Genomic DNA, 18,851 nt, shown 5'->3' on the forward strand with positions numbered 1-18,851 from the left:
ATTATATTTCATATAAATTATAATAGAGAAAAAATCAAAACAAGTCCTATTAAGATTAAAATTAATCAATTTTGGTCCCATTACAAAAAATCATCAATTTTAGTTTCAATATAAACAAATTTAATCAATTTTGGTCCCACTCTTTCAAAACAAATTGTAATTAATGACATGGATGCAAAAAAGGATGACGTGTAGCTGATCTGGACTAACACATCCGAGTTCTGTTGAGCACGGCCATATACATGTAATTGGCAACGAAACTTCATCGACAACACCGTTGTGTTCAACTACCACACAGCCGTGTTCGATTTATTGGTGAAGACGAAGTTTGCAGAAACTGGTAATTTGTCGCCCTTGAGCAAATGCATCAGTCCGACGATGAGCCGGTGATCGGAATCCCCTGTAGTACCGCCGCAGTGATGTACCAAGCGCCACCGCCACATCAGCAGCAACTATGTGCATCCCCACCCTCGTCAAGCTGGTTTGATTCCTCCCAACGCCATCTATGGCGATCCTAAGGGTATTCCTCTCCACCGTACCACATACCGTGCTACCCACGCCCTCTTCAATTGTGTCTATTGCAGTGGCTCCGGTCTCTTTATCAATTCACGCCGCGTTCTTTTAATCTCCTAATTTATTCGATTCATGAGGAGAATTTAAGAAACAAGTCCTAATTGATGATGAAATTGTTGAAGGTTTACTGTAATTGGTTCATAAATCATAACTTGCGATCGATTCACCTGAATTGCAATTCGGTTAGGGTTTCTATGTTACTTTGATATTAAAAATAAATCGATCCCTGCACAACCTTCTTTTCTACCAATAAATTGAGCACGGTCTATGGTAATTTAACACGGCCATGTTTTTCATTGCTAACTATATATACATGGCCATGTTTGATTGAACACGACTGTGTTGGTCCAGATCAGCTACACGTCATCACTCTTTGCGTTCACGTCATCAATTAAAATTAGTTTTAAGAGAGTGGGACCAAAATTGATTAAATTTGTTATATTATGACTAAAATTGATTATTTTTTTTTAATGAAACCAAAATTGATTAATTTTAATCTCAAAGGGACTTTTTTGATTTTTTCCTATTATAATATTATGTATAAATATTGTTTAATTTTTTATTTTTCAAATTAACAATAATAATATTAAAAATAAATTAAAATATTATATTACTTAAACATAAATATACAATATCACAATTTTTTATTAAATGCAAAATATTATAATATATAAAAGATGCATTTTAAATATATAATATCAAATTTTTATTAAATAAAATAATAAATTAATTGATGCGGAAGAAAGAGAAGTTTTAAAAATTTTATTTTCAATTCTACAATGTGAAATAAGAATTGATTGAATTTTTTATGAATTTTTAAGCTGAAGTGACAAAAAATATATATATATATAAGAACGATTCTTATATAACTTGCATTGTACATTATCTTAGAGGCAGACGGATAGAGCATTTGAAAATCAATCTATCTAATGTTTGTAAACCCTGCCCTCGAGTTTCTCTCACTGCTTAGAGCAACTGCAATGACCGCGTTTGAGAGGCCATTTTCTCTGACACATATGCTTTTTAGTCAGATTTCTAAAATTTAAAAACACAATGACCTGAAATTTCAAGCCGAAAAGTCAATTAACCTGGAAGAAGGCTTGGTGCAGGCGAAGCCATGTTCAAGTGATTTCTCTCTCTTTCTCTTTCTATCACATTGAGTTCTTCAATCACACAAGAAGGACAAACAATTCCTCTCTCATTTTAAGCTTGATTTTTGTACTTCATTTGTTAAATTTCATATTTGTGTGTTCGATTCTTCTCAAAATAGTTTTCTTATTGGGTTTTCGAAAGGTTTGACACTGTCAGCACAGTGGAAGGCGTCAGCTCCACCGGTGGTGGTTTCGGCAGCTCCGGTGAGCTCAGACGGCCGATCAAATCAGAACTTTTGATGTTTTGGTTAACGACGCTTTGAAGGAGATGAAGAAGTCTTTGTCGCCGCTATCATCTGCTAGACGGAATCATAGCCATCCGTTGGCGGTGGTGTGAAAGATCTCTGCTGCAAGAAGCAAGAAAATGAAATAAATTTTACTAAGTGATGTGAGAATCACTGTGTATTTTGTATGTCATCCTGCTTCTATTTAAAATGTCAGTTTGGACACATCACATTTAGAAGCTTTTTTTTGCTTTGGCCATTGCAATTGCTCTTAGACACGTTGGACTGCACCACTTTTTTTCTTGTGGTCGGTGTTCTTGATTGAACAAAGCCTTTGCACTAGGCATAATCCCATATGCTTTTATTTATCCATCTACTGTTGAGTCGTTGCGTATGTTTTTTCTTGGACATGAAAAAAAAAACAATGGCATGGACAATATGGTGTGTTTGTTTGAGGGTTTGGATTTTGGATTGGATTTGAATAGTAAAAAATTTGAATTTGAATAGTTGTATGATGTGATATAAATAAGAATTGATGTGATTTTTTTAATGTAAAATTAATTTTTAGTATAATATAAAAAATAAAAAATAAATGTTTGATTTGAAAGTATTTTTTGGCATGATCATTAAAAAAAAGTGTTTTAGAAATATAATTGTTTTGATTTTAGTTGATATAATAATTATTATTGGGTGATATATTTTTATTTAATTAATATTTTATGGATAAAATAGATATAAATTAATTTTAACATAAATAATTTTTTGTATTTAGACATTATCTGTGTATATATTTGTAATAACACTTAAAATTTAAAATTTAAATTTATATTATTTGTAATATATTATTATTTTAATTATATAAAATAGAAATTAAAGATTTTTGTATTTGGTTAGATTTTTTCATATTTTTATTTTATTATTTTTCAATTTTTTCTCTTAATTATAAAATCAATTATACATTCAAAACATCAAAATATTTATAGTGTATCAAAAACTATTTAAATTTTAAAAATTTACTATTTAAAATTCAAATTCAAAATCCAAACTCTCAACCAAATACCCTTTTTGTGTTTATTAATTATTTCTCCGTCCCAATACTAGAGTCTTGTTTACCATTTTTGTCCGTCTCAAAAACAGTAGTCTCATTTTCATAAATAATCATATAACTATAAAACTACTCTTACTCTTTCATTATTATTACACAATTGTCACTACTTTTTACACTAATACACTCACAAAGGCAAAAAAGTCTTTTACCCGTACTTTTAACCCACTACCAATATAATATCAATATTTCTTAAATCTCGTGTCAAATACAACCGAGATTATAGTTCTTGGACGGAGGGAGTATGAAATATATTGTTTTAAAGATTAAAATTAAAATTATATTAATTTTTAAAACAATTAGCTCGATTCAACTCCATTTGAATTTTATTTTTCGTATTTTGTTTGTTGTTTAAATCAGATTATCGGATCATATTTATTTTTGTCTATTCTAATTAAAGATAACAAAAAATGTGAATGATCTGGTTATACCGAAAATGTTGAGTCATATAGTATAGTATTCTGAAACTTTCGTTATGCTAAAAAATATACTAACATCATATAAAAAAATAAATATATTAAAAATTCGGTAACAAATATATATTGCATGTACTAATAAGTCTATATACCGAAAGCATTGCTATATACTTTTTTGAAATATCAAAAATTAAAAATAATTTTATAATTTAAGAAAATAAAAAATAATACTCCCTCCGTCCCAGATACCGTGTCTGCTACACTGTAGACACGGTATTTTAGGAGGGGTGTAATTAGTAGATAATTAAGAATGTATTAGTAAAAATAATTATCCTATAATATAAATAATTATAAATTAAGATTAAGATAACTAATTAGTTTAATTAAAATTAAAACAAATAAAATTTAAAAATTTAAAATGAGATTAAAGTGTGTAATCATTTTCCAAAAAAAGAAAGTGACATGGTATGTGGGACGGACATAAACGGCAACGTGGACATGGTATCTGGGATGGAGGGAGTAATAACTTTAGTATCAATATACCGAGATCGATATATACCAATATATCGAATATGAAAATATCAACACAATATATAGTAATCTCATTGTATATCAAAATAATTTCGGTATTTTGATATATGTATCGATAATATCAAATCATATACTAATACCGTATAAAAAAATCGGTACAATATTATCCTGTACTAAAATTTTTAGTATACTAAATATTTGAGATTTTTTATATTTCTTTTTAGGTATGATATATATGATATTTTAAAATTTTGATATTTTTTACTTCCAATTAAAAATAAATGTTGAAATAATTATGAATAAAAGATATTGATGAACATAAAAATTTCTAATACTTTTTACTATTAATATTATAAAAAATACAATATAACAGATGATTTTACATAGTATATAATAATCTATTTTACACATTTATAAAAAAAAAAAAAATAATTTAATACGAAATATTATACATATTATATAATAATCTATTTTACACATTTATAAAAAAAATAATAATAATTTAACATAAAATATTATTATTTATTTATCGATACACTTTTTACCTATTTAATATAAAAACACTTTAAATTAAGAAAAAATAAACAAATAGATTTTCTAAATTGATTTGGGTTTAGAATAAAAATAATATTTAATAAAATATTTTATGAGATAAAATATATATTTTTTTGAAAAAAATATAAAGTCCAAATATTAAAATTTGGGAAAGGGGCATGGTGTGCTGAAAATCAGGAATTTGACAGGCGGCTTCATTCACTAAAACTCTGAACGCTATGAAATGGCCCAGCCCAAACTTTTATTTGACTTCATCTCCTGAAACGAAAAGAAATGGATAAACCATAAACCCGGAGCTGTTGCGGTAAATGGCACTCCTCCTTCACCAGTCTTGCGTTTACGCCCTAAATTCTCGTATTGGTGTCAGAATTTCCACCGATTTCTCCAATCCCATCTGCAATTCTGGAAATGTCTACAAGTTACGACCTCCAAAATCGTCCAGTGATGATACCCCAGCCCCCAAAACGCCCCGCCCCCGGGGCCGGAAAAAGTCCACCTCCGTCACGCCGTCACCACCTACTTCTTCGCGGAAAATTTCAAGGCGTACTAGAAAAACTTCTGAATCGTCAGATTCCAAAGTGGAAGAATTAGCACCTAAGCCTAAAGGCGTCGACGAGATTTACGATTACGACGACGGTATTGATTTCCCGTACGAAGACCCGCCATTGGTTTGCTGCTTCGGTGCTGCTCAGAAAGAATTTGTGCCGACGGTTAGAGTGGCGCCGGAGCAGATGCACCCGGATATGTACTCTCAGTGGAAAATGCTACAGTGGAATCCGCCGGAGTTCGCAAGAGCACCAGGGGGGCCGCCTTCGAACGTGGCTGTTTCCCATGTGAGGCTTGGTGGGCGAGCGGCGTTTATTGGGAAGGTCGGGAACGATGATTTTGGTGAAGAATTGGTATTAATGATGAATAAAGAAAAGGTGCAAACACGGGGGGTGAAGTTTGATGATAATGCCCAAACTGCGTGTAGTTATATGAAGATTAGGTTTGGCGAGGGGAGAATGTGGGCGGACACCATCAAGGAATGTGCAGAGGATTCTTTGCTTGCCTCTGAATTAAATCTTGCTGTGCTTAAAGAGGTACAAACAATGCTTTCTTTTTAAATGTGATGGGAAGATTGATGACTTCTTCTTGTTTGCTGATGGATTTGTTTCATTTTCTGCAATCATAGGATAGGATATGGAGAGGTTACTAGTAGGCAAACAACACATTCTTTTTCAAGTGTTAGTTGATATAAGAAGCACCATATTATATATATTTTATGTGCGGAAATCAATTATAGTATGGGTTAGATGTGTTGTATGACCATTGCAACGGTTTGGTTGGATGTTTGGATTTTGGATTTAGGTTTGAACAGTAAAAATTTGATAGAATAGCCATTAAGGTAATATTTTGAATGTAAAATTAAGTTTTTAGATAATATTATCTCCGTCCGGCTCCAAGGTTATATCTTTGAACATTAATTATTTTTACAAATTAAGAGAAAAGAGCAACAATATTTTTATTAGTGTCTTATAATATAAAGATAATGACATTTATACTAAAATTATATAAACTACTCCCTCCGTCCCATAACAAAGTATCTATTTTTCTATTTTAGTCTGTCCCGTAACAAAGTATCCATTTTTTCATTTTAGCCTGTCCCATAACAAAAGTATCCATTTTCTTTTTTAGTAACTCTACTTCTGCCTAGCATTACAAATACCCTTACAACTTACAATATATTACACAAATGTCATTACCTTTACTAATATTTGTAAAACTACATGCAAAAAGCAAATGGATATTTAGTTCCGGGACGGAGGGAGTATAAAAGTTAATTGTAATTCTTAGAGGCGGCCGGAGGTAGTATAAAAAATGAAAAATAGATATTCGATTTGATGCTTTTTCTGGAAATAAAAAATTGTGAATAGTAAAATTGGGGGCAAAATCCCCTAACCAAACACACCCATCTATGTTAACGTAATGATGTGCGATTGATGTTACATATGTGTTATTTGTTATTATATAATGTGCTGTCACGCAATCTAACTGCCGCCCATAGGATAAGTTGCTTATGTTCTTGATAAGTTGTCTTTCTTAGTTTAAGGATATTGAGGAAATAAACACTAAAGTTGGGGGCATTATTATTAATTTGAATCTAATGGTATATTACTCAACTAATGTTTATGCATTTACAGTCTCTGATCGATGCATACATTGCCGGTTTGCTTTGTAATTACTTATGGCTGTGGCTAATACTAGGAGTGGGATATAGAGGCTTGATAGAATCTTGAATATGTGATGCTGGAAATTATTGATCATAGAATGGAAATAGATGTTAATTGCTGAATTAGAATCTAGAAGACGAGTGCTTATTACTTAATTCATAGTGGATATGTTATTGCAGGCCAGGATTTTTCATTTTAATGCTGAAGTGTTGACGTCGACCTCCATGCGTGCTACTCTTTTCAAGGCAATAGCATGGTCTAAAAAGTTTGGCAGCCTTGTATTTTTCGACTTGAATCTACCGCTGCCACTGTGGAAATCACGTGATGAGACAAAGGAAGTGATCAAGGAGGCCTGGGAACAGGCTGATATTATTGAGGTTTCGAAGCAAGAATTGGAGTTTCTTTTAGATGAAGAATATCATGAGAAAAGAAGAAACTACAGGCCTCAATATTATGCTGAGAACTACGAGCTAACCAAGACCCGAAGAGATTACTACCACTATACACGGGAGGATATCTCGCCACTTTGGCATGATGGGCTAAAGTTGCTGTTTGTCACAGATGGAACGCTTAGATTGCATTATTACTCACCTTCATTTGATGGGGTTGTAGTCGGAACTGAAGATGTGCTCATTACACCATTCACCAGTGATAGAACCGGCTCTGGCGATGCTGTTGTTGCTGCAATCATGCGCAAGCTGACCTCCGTGCCTGAGGTGTTTGAAAATCAAGATACATTGGAGAGGCAACTCCGCTTTGCAATTGCAGCAGGAATAATATCGCAGTGGACGATAGGCGCTGTAAGAGGCTTTCCCACGGAAAGTGCCACTCAAAATCTCAAGGAACAGGTGTACGTCCCCTCAATGTGGTAGCCTGTAGTGAAGCCAACTCCTGAAACATGCACCTGCTCCTGCTGCATACAAATACGCATGATCTTGTTGCTTTACTGGTCGACGACATGTCTTTGGAGATGAGGTTCTCTCTCAAGCCCAACCTCTTCTGATTCTCAGTCTTTTCCAGTTAAGTTAGTTGTGAAATAGCATCTTCTAAAACTAGAATGGATTGATTGCATACACAACTAACTTGTTATGGAGACAAATTCTGAGGAGAAAATGAGGGGAATTCTTCAAATATTCCTCCAAAAATTCAGTAATCAAGTGATTAGGCATCCCAGTTTGGTGCTATAACCCGGGTTCAATCCCGGTGCGGGGTTGAAAAAACAGAAAAACGAAAAACGAAAAATTCAGTAATCAATAATAATATTCATATCCTAATCTATACCTAAACCACCTCAGTCCAAAAGAAGTAGCTAAAGCAAAATTGTTCCTATTTCTCTAACTAACCTGCTTTGTCCTCAAACAAAAATGAAGTCGCCATCTTCACCAGCCGCAGACCTCGGAAAGGTATATGACACAGAAGAAATCACAATGTACATGGCAGACCTCGGAAAGGTATATGACACAGAAGAAATCACAATGTACATGGCTAACTTTGTTGTCGTACGTTCTAAATAAAACTCGGAGTTGTGTGCTATCTTTGTTCTGCAACCTCCTGTTGAACTTTGCCTGCCTCATCCTCCTGAGTTCGGTTGCAAAGACAACCAGGGAAAGGATTTGCGTAGAAGTTCTCCTCTAGTTTCGGAGTTTTTCCTTCTTGTCTGGGATATGGTCCTCCATTTCTGTTCTCATGTAAGCTCTTCACCTTCACAGCAAAGTCCTCCCAAGAAAGGGACCCCTTGTCCAAAGAATCGATGAGGCGTACAAAGTTGAACTTGTCGGGGCTTATTGTTTTCCTGAATCCTTCATACTTCCTGTGCCCCTGCACTGCTTTAGCCATATTCCCGTCGTATGTGTAAACAAACACATTGCTTTCGAAAGCTATCATGTAGTCTAAGGCAGCCAGACGGTTCTGATACTGCATGAATGGCGCTAACTCCTGAGGCGTTGCTAGCGTTGAATGCGAATAAGTGTTTGGATATTTAGCTATAAATTCATCCATGCTGTTCGTTCCATAGATCTCCCCTGCCACGATGTATATTCTAGTCGTAGTTGGATACCCCATCGCGCTGAGAAACAGTGCTGCCTCCCGAGGAGACATCGGACAGCCCCCTTCCAGCCTCCTCTTCCTGCTGTCGATTTTCTTCTGCTTCCAGTGCTTCACTTGGTGCCTCATTTTACTGAGCTCCTCAGCCTCAGCTGCGCTTAGACTATGGCTGCAACCGGTGAATGCCAGCATGTCCTTCTCAAACCTGATCATCAGCACTGGCGGTCTCAATTTTGCAATATTTTCTAAAATACGATGTAATTTCATATAATTTTTAAAATACGAGAGAACCACAGGTGGGTTACGAGCAACACACCAATGAGAATTGTCGCAAAATCATTAATTACCTGAGATGAAGCGCCACATACGGCTCATCATCAGCTCTCAGCCTATCCACCAGCTTCTTGCCAAGCTCCTCTATCTCTGGAGTGTATCGAAGCGCTTCATAATTTGCGCGGCACCTCAGTCTCTGAAGGGAAGGAGCTAGGCCATTGTTTACAAGGCGTGCGTCAGCGTGAGTGAAATTGATTACCTTGTGCTTCTGCAGCAGCGACAGAATCGTTCCTCTGTAGTAACTTGCCTGTAAAACAAGAGCTTGATCAAGAGAAGCACATTCCATGGAAATTGCAATAAAGAGTGAAGTAAATAATATGTATGGCCATGGCCGACACCTTAGACCAAGAGACGGGTGCTTTGGCCAGTGGCACTACTGATTCAAACTCCGATGGCAACTTCTCCAAAATCTCTATATCATCTCTTAACATGTCTATGAAATGCCCCGAATCAAAGATATCACTGAATTCGCTGTTTGCGCAGAAACTTCAGAATGCATTGTGATGACAAAAAATACTTGCACAAACAAAAAAAAAAGAACAATTGCATATACTTGCATACCTTGGATCCTTCCAAAAGCTTGTGTGATCGAGGGATGGAAGCACCAGAGTCGCGTTCATAATCTTTGCTATAGCAACCATATCGCAAATCTAACAAAATCCCAATCGTGAATCATCGTTGTTTGTTTGTTAATGAATGAATATAAAAGTAAGTTGTGTAACAACTCACCCCTATCCTCATTTGATTCAGTCCTCCATTGGCATGAACCAGAAGATAACCATTAGTTGAGGATTCAGCTCCTGCATCAATACAAACAAATTCATTACTGATATATATCTAACTAAACTGATCATATAAATCTATGGTTCGTCGGCGTCGGCGTACTGATTCGATTCTGGGGCCGAGTTATACACTTGTAAAGGTCGTCACTCTTGGCCTTCATCCATATTTCAGGTTCCTGTAGTTAAAAGAATCAAAACATGGATTGGATGGATGATCGTTTCAAAGACTACAAATTAGAAATTAATTAGCATAACAAGTCAACAGCAACAGGGCTGCTTCAAATAAAAAGAGAAAGTTAATTAAAGAAAGAGATGGTTAGTTAGTCAGTTAACTAACCGGGAATTCCTTGACTTGGCGTCTCTGCCCAGAGTCAGAGTCAGAGTCAGAGGAGTGTTTGCCGAGGAGTATATTCTTGGACGAATAGACTTCATTAATCAGACTCTGAATATTAATCACGATACTGTCCGAGTCCATGACTAGGCCTGGAAGTTTGCCATTAATGCTATGTTTATGTTTATTATTGTGAAGAAAGAAGAGAGGCGAGAAGAGCATGGCGAAGTAGAGAATGACAAGGAACAGCAGCAGCAGCTTAGTAGCCTGAATCTGAATACGCTTTCTGGATTTGATAAATCCCCTGGAACACGATACGCATTGTTCCAGCCGGACCAGCCACTTCTCCGCCATTCTGCACCTACGAATCAGCGAGTACCGTAGCGGCGGATGGATATAGTAATGATCACCATTGTTGGCCTCAACGTCAACCTCGTCCGCCTCAGCCTTGTGCTCAGACAACTCTCGCCGCCGATGGTGAGCACCTGCACCTCCAACCACGTTCACGCTTCCTCCCATCGACATCTATAACTGGATTTAATTAATTAATTAATATCAATTGATCAATCGGGGAGGAGCGGTTGATCTTGAGGGAAGGATAGGGCAGAGGAAGTGAAGAAGGTGATGATGTTATGGAGGATAGATAGATAGATACAATACATATATATATATATATACGTTTTGTATGTGCAGATGTACTGTATAATGAAGTTCACAAAAAAAAAAAAAAGAAACGAGGGAGGAAGAAAGGGTGGGAGGATCGATCTCTAATCTAATAAAATCATATCATATCATATCAAAACAAATTTGAAAAGGGGTTGAGGTAAGCCACTTCTTGGCCAGTTTAAAAGCTCGATGGATCAACTTATTTTAGATTTTATCGCAGCATCCTATATCAAACATATTCCTATTTTTGTACAACTTACATAGGACTAAAATACATAACTATTATTTTAATAAATTATATAATTATATAATAGAATAATAGTATGGTATTTGTTTTAATGAATTATTATATAAAATTATTATTATTTTATTTACAATATCCTTAATTATCTGATAAAATTAATACTGGTCCTTAAAATACACTCTTATTCCCTGTTATTTATTATATTATTTGAAAATATCGTTTTATAAATTGTGCATTTAAGCAAATGATTTTCAAAATTTTCATTTTCAAACACTTGAAATTACAAATATACGTATTATTATTCTTATATTTAATATCGGGAAAAATAAATATACTCATAAATAATTATTCTTCTATACTTTTAATAAATTTTTTTTTATATTTCTTGAAATTAAATATAAAAGAAATTAATATATTCGAGGACGGTGTGTAAGTTAAATAAAAATAGACATACAATTCTCCATACTCAATATTTAAAAAACATACCTCAAACTAAAAACTAAACAAACACAGCCACTATTTTATAAGATAATTATTATATTCAAGATAATAACTAAGGTTGCATAGCAAACGAAGTTAAACCAATCTCCAAGTAAATATTAATTGTTTTTTTATTTAGAATAACTTTATAAATAAATTATAATTAGAAATAATGATAAATGAAAAAATAAAATTGTAGATAAATAAATAAAAAAAAAATATTACCTTATTATATTAATATAAACAATATATAAATTATCAATACATAATATAATCTCACATATAATATATAATAGTTAGTTTTATCACATGATATTTTTTATTTCTATATTTTATATGTGATAGATTTATAAAATCAATACTGTGCGGATTAACTATTCCCTACAACAAGATTAGTAGATAACAATATATGCCTATATATATATATATTTATTGTTGAGTCTAAGAATAGCTATAGGCTTTTCTTGTTACTTGTCCCCGCCCATATCTAAACGGAGAAATCTATCTATACATACATACAATATATATATATATATATATATCATAGAAATAAACTAATCAAGTTAAAAACGAAGTATTTCTGATAAAAAAAAAAAAAAAAAAAGTTATCAACAATTTTTTTTGTATTTTGTATTTTGATTAATTACATATATGGTTAGGGTGTGTTTGTTTGGGGTTTGGAATTTGAGTTGGGATTTGAATAGTAAAAAATTTGAATTTGAATAGTTGTATGATGTGATATAAATAGGTGTTAGATGTGATGTTTTGAATGTAAAATTAATTTTTAGTATAATATAAAAAATAAAAAATAGGTGATTGATTTGATATTTTTTAGAAAAAAATAGGATGAATAGTGGAAATCTTCACCACACCTTCAAACAAACAAACCTTTATACAATATTCCTCCAATCACTGAAAATGAAATGATGTCTATTTAATTGAATGTAAACTTTATTAAAAATACATGAAAATAATCAATTTTTTTATAGTAAAAAAGCATAAAAATATTACTTTTACAAAAACAATTTTTATTTATTTTTCAACCCAAAAATATATTAAACATATATTTAAATGATATTTCAATAGAGGGAGTGCTTAGAATTGCGCAAGTGCGTCCACAATTTTATAACTTTATTTTATTGGAATCTTCCACTTAAATCCCAAGTCAATTTCTCTCCACTATTAATTTTTTTCCTATTAACTCAACATTCTAACAGTACCAGAATCTCCTTCATTAAACATCGAAATTTGTTTTCGAATCAATTCCGAAACTATAAAAATATATGTATTTAATAAATATAAAATTAATTAATTCTTTTTTTTTTGTTTCGGAACTCCAAAACTATTTAATTTTGTTCGGATTTTCTGAAGCTATATAAAATATATATTTTATTAAATTTGTTGGATTTTTTGTCCACATGAATCCACTCTATTTTATATACAAATACACTCGTTCTCGCAGCCCAAATACACCTGGGCCAAACCTATGACACAGCCCATAATCCACATACCTGGCCTGTGACCCGCCATGAACCGCGACCCGCTGCCCTACCCATGCCTTGACCTGCGATCCGTGTTTTGACCCGCGTCCTTTTTAACCTACCTATATAAGGGACAGGAGGGAGGCCGTCGTTCTCATATCTCACTCTCCTATCTTCTCTCTAAAACTCCTACTCTCTAGCCTCTCATCTCTCTCACCACTTTTCGGCGATTTTTCGACGGTTGCCTTCCTCTTGCTCTGTGGAGTTCCTTGGCATGGTGATTTCCCCCTGTGTTGTTGATTTGAGCCGCAAGGGGATCTCTCAACGTGAAGACTTCTGTTTGCCTTGTTTCTTTGTTTGTGGGGGTTATCTTTCTTTGTGTCGTAGGTAAAAGGCCGGTGTGTTTGTGTTCGTTGCATTTTTGGGTGTGTTTTTGTATAGAATTGTGTTTCCGAGTTGGTTTGGGGGCTGAGCCTTCAAAAACCAAAACTAGTGCAATATTTTTACTCGATTTCGTTAATAAAAATTTAGATCCTTTCATATATTTTTTTTATAATAAGTGGTATCAGAGCATTTTGTTGTATTTTTGCTTTCGAAATTGAGTTTGTTTTCTATTTTTTGAGATTTTTCGGTTGTAAATATTTAGATCTACAAAAGGATCTGGTTGAATCGAACTATTTTAAGTGTTTTTTATTCTTTTCCTTGTAGATCTATTTAATATTGGTTGTAAATTGTTAGATCTATCAAGGATGTGTTTGAATCGGACTGTTTTAAAGTGTTTTGATTCTTTTCCTTGTAGATCTACTCAAAACCGGCCGAAATCTCACTCGATCCGTGCTCTCTAGCCTCGGTCGAATGCGATTTGTGTTAATTGTGACTTAATCGCTACAAATTTGTGTAATTTGGTTAAGTTTGAGTCTAGATTTGGTTAGTTTGTTACAAAATCGTTTTATTTTTTATAAACGAATTTTGTTTTCAAATTTTCTTTAAATAATAAGTGTAAATCGGGTTATGTTGCCTCTATTTTTGTAAAGTTTTGTTAAAGATCCTTGCAGATCTATAATTGGAGAGTCAAAATCTAAAAGAGTTTTTAAATCTTAAAAAGTTTGGTAAATATTTTTTTAAGATCTTTGTATTTTCAAACTAAATCTAGTTTGAAATCTTCAAAATCTTTAAGCCTTGTTTGTTTGTGTTCGTTTTTGAGTCGGCATTGTGTAATATTCGATCTGTTTCGGGGATTCTAACAATTTTTTAGAAGAGAAACATATTTGTGTTTGTTTTCTGTTTTTGTGAAACTGTTTTGGCTAACCTCTATTTTCTACGGAAGAGAATAGGTTTGTTTTCTGTGATTTTTTTACTGTTTTGGAGGAATATAACTTTTTGTTGTTGTGCTATAAGAATAACCCTGAACTCACATTATTTACTATTTTGTGTTTGTTTTAATTTCTGCATTTAATTTTTGCGCCCAAAATAAATTATAAAAGCTATTGTGAAACCAAGGTTACTAAACTCCGATCTTCACTTTGTGAGTGATTCTCGAGTACCGCGGTTGAATAGTCACGAATGTATGTTGTAATAGTTAGGTGATATATTTTCTTCGATTGCCTAATTGCTTGCTGTGATTATCTGTTGTGTATGATAATCTGTCTTTGTTTGTTTTCGTGTGATTTGCTTGCCATATAGTCTGTTTTTGTGAAAATTAAAATAAATAATTTTTTGAAATTAAAAACAAAACTGGTTTTGAAAATTAAAATCTGTTTTTATTAAAACAACAAAATGGTTGGTAATTCTAGTTTTAATATTATGTCTTTTGATGGGAAAATGGACTTTGCAATTTGGAAACAAAAAATGAGAAGCATTTTGGTCACTCGAAGAATAATTAGAGCAATTGAGCCGGATCATATAGCACAAGTTCCTCTAGAGATGAGGGCTGAGTTAGATAAAATGGCTTACTTTATTATAATACTTAACTTAGTAGATCATGTAATTAGAAAAGTAGGTAAACAAGAATCTGCTTTGGAATTATATAACAAATTGGATGAACTATACACTCAAACTTCACTTCATAGTAGGTTGTATTTGTTAGAAAAAAAAAAATAGTTTAAACTTGATTTGTCAAAATCAATTGATGAAAATCTGGATAATTTTTCAAAACTAATACAAGATATAAAACTTAATGGTGATAAAAATATTGATGATTATAGTGCTATAGTTTTGTTAAATGCAATACCTAACTCATACATGGATGTGAAATTTGCTATTAAATATGAGCGTGATTTTGTGATATTAGATGTAGTCATTAATGGGTTAAAATCTAAAGAATTAGATTATAAATTTATAAGTCCAATAAGGGTGAAGTCATGTATACTAGAGGTAGGTCTTCTTTTAGATCAAATAAAAAGGGTAATTCTGAAAATAGTAATAATAGTAATAAAAACCAGAATAATAAAAATAAATATAAATCTAAAAGTAGAGGAAACAATAGATCTAGAACTCCAAATAAATGGGGTAAAAGATGTTATAACTTATGGCGATCCTAACCATTTTATACGTGAGTGTCCTAAAAAGAAGATTAATAGCATTACAAACAGTAACAATAATGGTAGCCAACAACATGTTAATGAGTTAGCCAATATGACATTACTTGATCGAAATTGTGGTGATATATTTACTGTTACTATCGACTGTTTAAATATGGAAAATGTATGTATGAATGAATGGCTTATTGATTCTGGATGCACTTACCATATGACTCCATTAAAATTGATTTTTTTGTGAATACAAAACTTTAGAAAATTGCACTGTTTTCATGGCTGATAATAGTGTTTCTAATGTGCTTGGAATTGGTAGTGTAAATTTAAAATTTAACACAGGTTTTGTGCTAAAATTAAACAATGTGAGGCATGTTCCTGGTTTATCAAATAATCTCTTATCTTGTGCTGCTTTATCAGATTTAGAATTAGAGGGAAAATGGGGAAATGATTGTATGAAAATTAATAAGGGATCTTTAGTTGTATTTCAAGCTGTAAAATGTAATAATTTGTACGTTACTTGTGTTGAACCAATTAATATGCATGTAAACACAATAAATTCTGTTAAAGATAATAGTAATTTTTGGCATAAGAGATTAGGACACTTAAGTAATAAAGAATTATAAATTTTACATAAAAATGGATCCTTAGGAAATGTAAAATTTAATTCAGTGTCCTTTTGTGATAATTGTGTGTATGGTAAACACCATAGGGTCCAATTTCCCCATCCTTTAGTGAAAAACGTCAATTATATAAATCTGTGTGGATTATTTACATGCTGATGTGTGGGGCCCAGCTAGTGAGCCCACATATGGTGGGTTTAAATATTTTTTTATCCATTATTGATGATTTTTATAAAAAAACATGGGTATTCCTTATGAAGAATAAATCTGATGTGTTTGATATTTTCAAAAATTGGAAAATTAAAATTGAAAATCAAACTGGAAAGAAAATTAAATATCTAAGAATTGATAATGATTTGGAATTTTGCAACTCCTGGTTTGATGATTTTTGTCAAGAAAATGGTATAAATAGACATATGAATGTCCCCTACATACCCCAGCAGAATGGGGTGGCTGAGAGGATTAATCGGACTCTCTTTGAGAGAGTTCAAAGCCTTTTGGCTTCATTCGGTTTGTCTAAAAAATTATGGGGGGAAGCTGTTATGACAACAACTTATATAGTCAATAGATCACCCTCAATTCATTTGAATGTTGTTTGTCTTGAATTTAAGTGGACTGGTAGGAAAAATGATTTTTCAAATATTCGGGTGTTTGGGTGTTCTGCTTTTATATGTGTTAATAATGACAAATTAGACCCTAGAGTTGAAAATTTTGTTTTCTTGGGTTATCCAGAAGGAGTTAAGGGTTATATATTATGGTTAAGATCTAGGCCTGGTTTTAAAACTGTTATTAGTAGAGATATTGTTTTCAATGAAAATGAGATGCCCTGTTTAAATATTGAAAAATCTGTTTTGGATAAATCTGAGATTAATATTGAATATCTAAACTCTAGTAATATTCCAAATGAGGTGGAGTATAATATTGTTAGCATAGGTGAGGTAGAAAATATAGAAAATGATGCTGAAATTCGTGTAGAATCTACTGTGATAGAGGAAACTGTTATTGAAAATTATAATAGCATTTCTGAAAATTAAAATGAATCTGTTTTTAATAATAGTAGTCAAAATGAATTTGATTTTGATAATAGTAATAAAAATGAGTTAGAAAATTACCAATTGACTAAAGATAGGGGTAAAAGAATCCCTAGGTTGCCTACTAGGCTCGGTGAATTTGATTTGTCTTCTTTGGCTTTTAGTGTATTTGAGAATTTAGATGGTAATGAACTTAAGACATTTAGAGAAGCCATAAATTTTGAAAAAAAAAATCAGTGGTTAAAGGCAATGAAAGAAGAAATCGATTCATTATGTGATAATAAAACTTGGTGTTTGGTTCCTAAACCTCCTAATTGTTCTTTTGTTGATTGTAAATGGATTTATAAAGTTAAACAAGAAGATAATAGAATTAGGTTTAAGGCTACATTAGTAGCTAAGGGTTTTACCCAAAAGAAAGGAATAGATTATAATGAAATTTTAGCCCCTATTGTCAAATTTATCACTGTTAGAGTTATGTTAGCTCTAATTGCATTTTATGATTGAGAGCTTAAACAATTGGATGTTAATACAATTTTTTTGCATGGTGAATTAAATGAGAAGATTTATATGAAACAACCTGAAGGTTTTGTTGATAAAAACAAATGAATCATGTTTGTTTATTGAATAAGTCATTGTATGGTTTAAAACAGTCACTTAAACAATGGAATATCAAATTTGTATAATTGTATGAAAAATCTTCATTTTATTAAAAGCAAATTTGATTATTGTTTATATTTTAAGACTGTTAAAAATCAACCTTTTTTTCTTCTCATTTATATTGATGATATGTTGATTATTAATCCATGTTTAAAGCTTATTGATTACGTGACTAAGTGTTTATGTGATAATTTTGACATGAAATTGTTGGGTGATGCCAAAGTGATTTTAGACATGTGTATCACTTAGGATAGAAAGAATTTGAGACTGTTTTTGATCAGTCTGCTTATATTACTAAAATTCTTAAGAAGTTTTCTATGAATGATGCTAAATCTGTTTATGTTCCTATGGTTTCTAATTTTGTGTTAAGTAGGGATCAATGTCCCAAGTCGGAATCTGATTTTGATTATATGAAACATGTGTCATATTCTAATGCAATAGGTTTCATAATGTACTTAATGGTTAGCATTAGACTAGATTTAGCTTATGCTATTAGTTGTTTAAGTAGGTATATGTCGAACCTTGGTTTAGAACATTGGCATGTATTGAAATGAGGTTTTAAATACTTAGTTGGTACAATAAATGTTGGTCTTGTGTTTGGTAAACATACTGAAAATGCTAAATTAGAGGGTTTTGTGGATTCAAATTATGCAAATGATAGAGATAGTAGGAAAAGTACTACTTCCTATGTTTTTACTTTGTGTGGAACTTGTATAAGTTGAAATTTTCAATTGCAACACATTGTAGCACTATCCACAACAGAATCTGAATATGTTGCAATAACTGAAGCTTTAAAAGAGGCATTGTGGTTAAAAGGATTAATCAGTGAATTAGGTATTTACAACATGTTGTTACTGTTTTTTCGGATAGTCAGTCGGGAA

General features: G+C 32.4%; 2 protein-coding genes across 2 annotated transcripts; one reads left to right on the top strand and one right to left on the bottom strand.

Moving 5' to 3' along the window:
- The first annotated feature begins 4,796 nt into the window (after positions 1–4,796).
- On the top strand, positions 4,797–8,025 carry LOC127248829 (fructokinase-like 1, chloroplastic). Its single transcript, XM_051271372.1, has 2 exons — positions 4,797–5,637; positions 6,948–8,025. The coding sequence occupies exons 1-2, from the start codon at positions 4,864–4,866 to the stop codon at positions 7,638–7,640; spliced, it is 1,467 nt and encodes a 488-aa protein (XP_051127329.1). The 5' UTR covers positions 4,797–4,863; the 3' UTR covers positions 7,641–8,025.
- LOC127248827 (O-fucosyltransferase 19-like) lies at positions 8,026–10,966 on the bottom strand. Its single transcript, XM_051271371.1, has 7 exons — positions 10,264–10,966; positions 10,030–10,102; positions 9,874–9,944; positions 9,706–9,794; positions 9,483–9,615; positions 9,159–9,391; positions 8,026–9,016 (listed from the first exon to the last, which is right to left on the bottom strand). Exons 1-7 carry the CDS (start codon positions 10,780–10,782, stop codon positions 8,299–8,301), a joined length of 1,836 nt encoding a protein of 611 aa, XP_051127328.1. The 5' UTR covers positions 10,783–10,966; the 3' UTR covers positions 8,026–8,298.
- Positions 10,967–18,851: the final 7,885 nt, after the last annotated feature.

The sequence above is a fragment of the Andrographis paniculata genome, unplaced genomic scaffold, assembly GCF_009805555.1.
Source record: "Andrographis paniculata isolate CXL003 unplaced genomic scaffold, ASM980555v1 Contig34END, whole genome shotgun sequence".
NCBI lineage: Eukaryota > Viridiplantae > Streptophyta > Magnoliopsida > Lamiales > Acanthaceae > Andrographis > Andrographis paniculata.

Bases quoted from the DNA above. Each gene is read 5' to 3' on its own strand.
- LOC127248829 (XM_051271372.1), top strand. From the start codon at position 4,864: ATGGCACTCCTCCTTCACCAGTCTTGCGTTTACGCCCTAAATTCTCGT. The intron at 5,638-6,947 runs GTACAAACAATG...ATGTTATTGCAG, and splicing joins ATCTTGCTGTGCTTAAAGAG to GCCAGGATTTTTCATTTTAA.
- LOC127248827 (XM_051271371.1), bottom strand. From the start codon at position 10,782: ATGTCGATGGGAGGAAGCGTGAACGTGGTTGGAGGTGCAGGTGCTCAC. The intron at 9,616-9,705 runs GTATGCAAGTAT...CTGCGCAAACAG, and splicing joins AGCTTTTGGAAGGATCCAAG to CGAATTCAGTGATATCTTTG. The intron at 9,392-9,482 runs GTGTCGGCCATG...CTTGTTTTACAG, and splicing joins CACCCGTCTCTTGGTCTAAG to GCAAGTTACTACAGAGGAAC.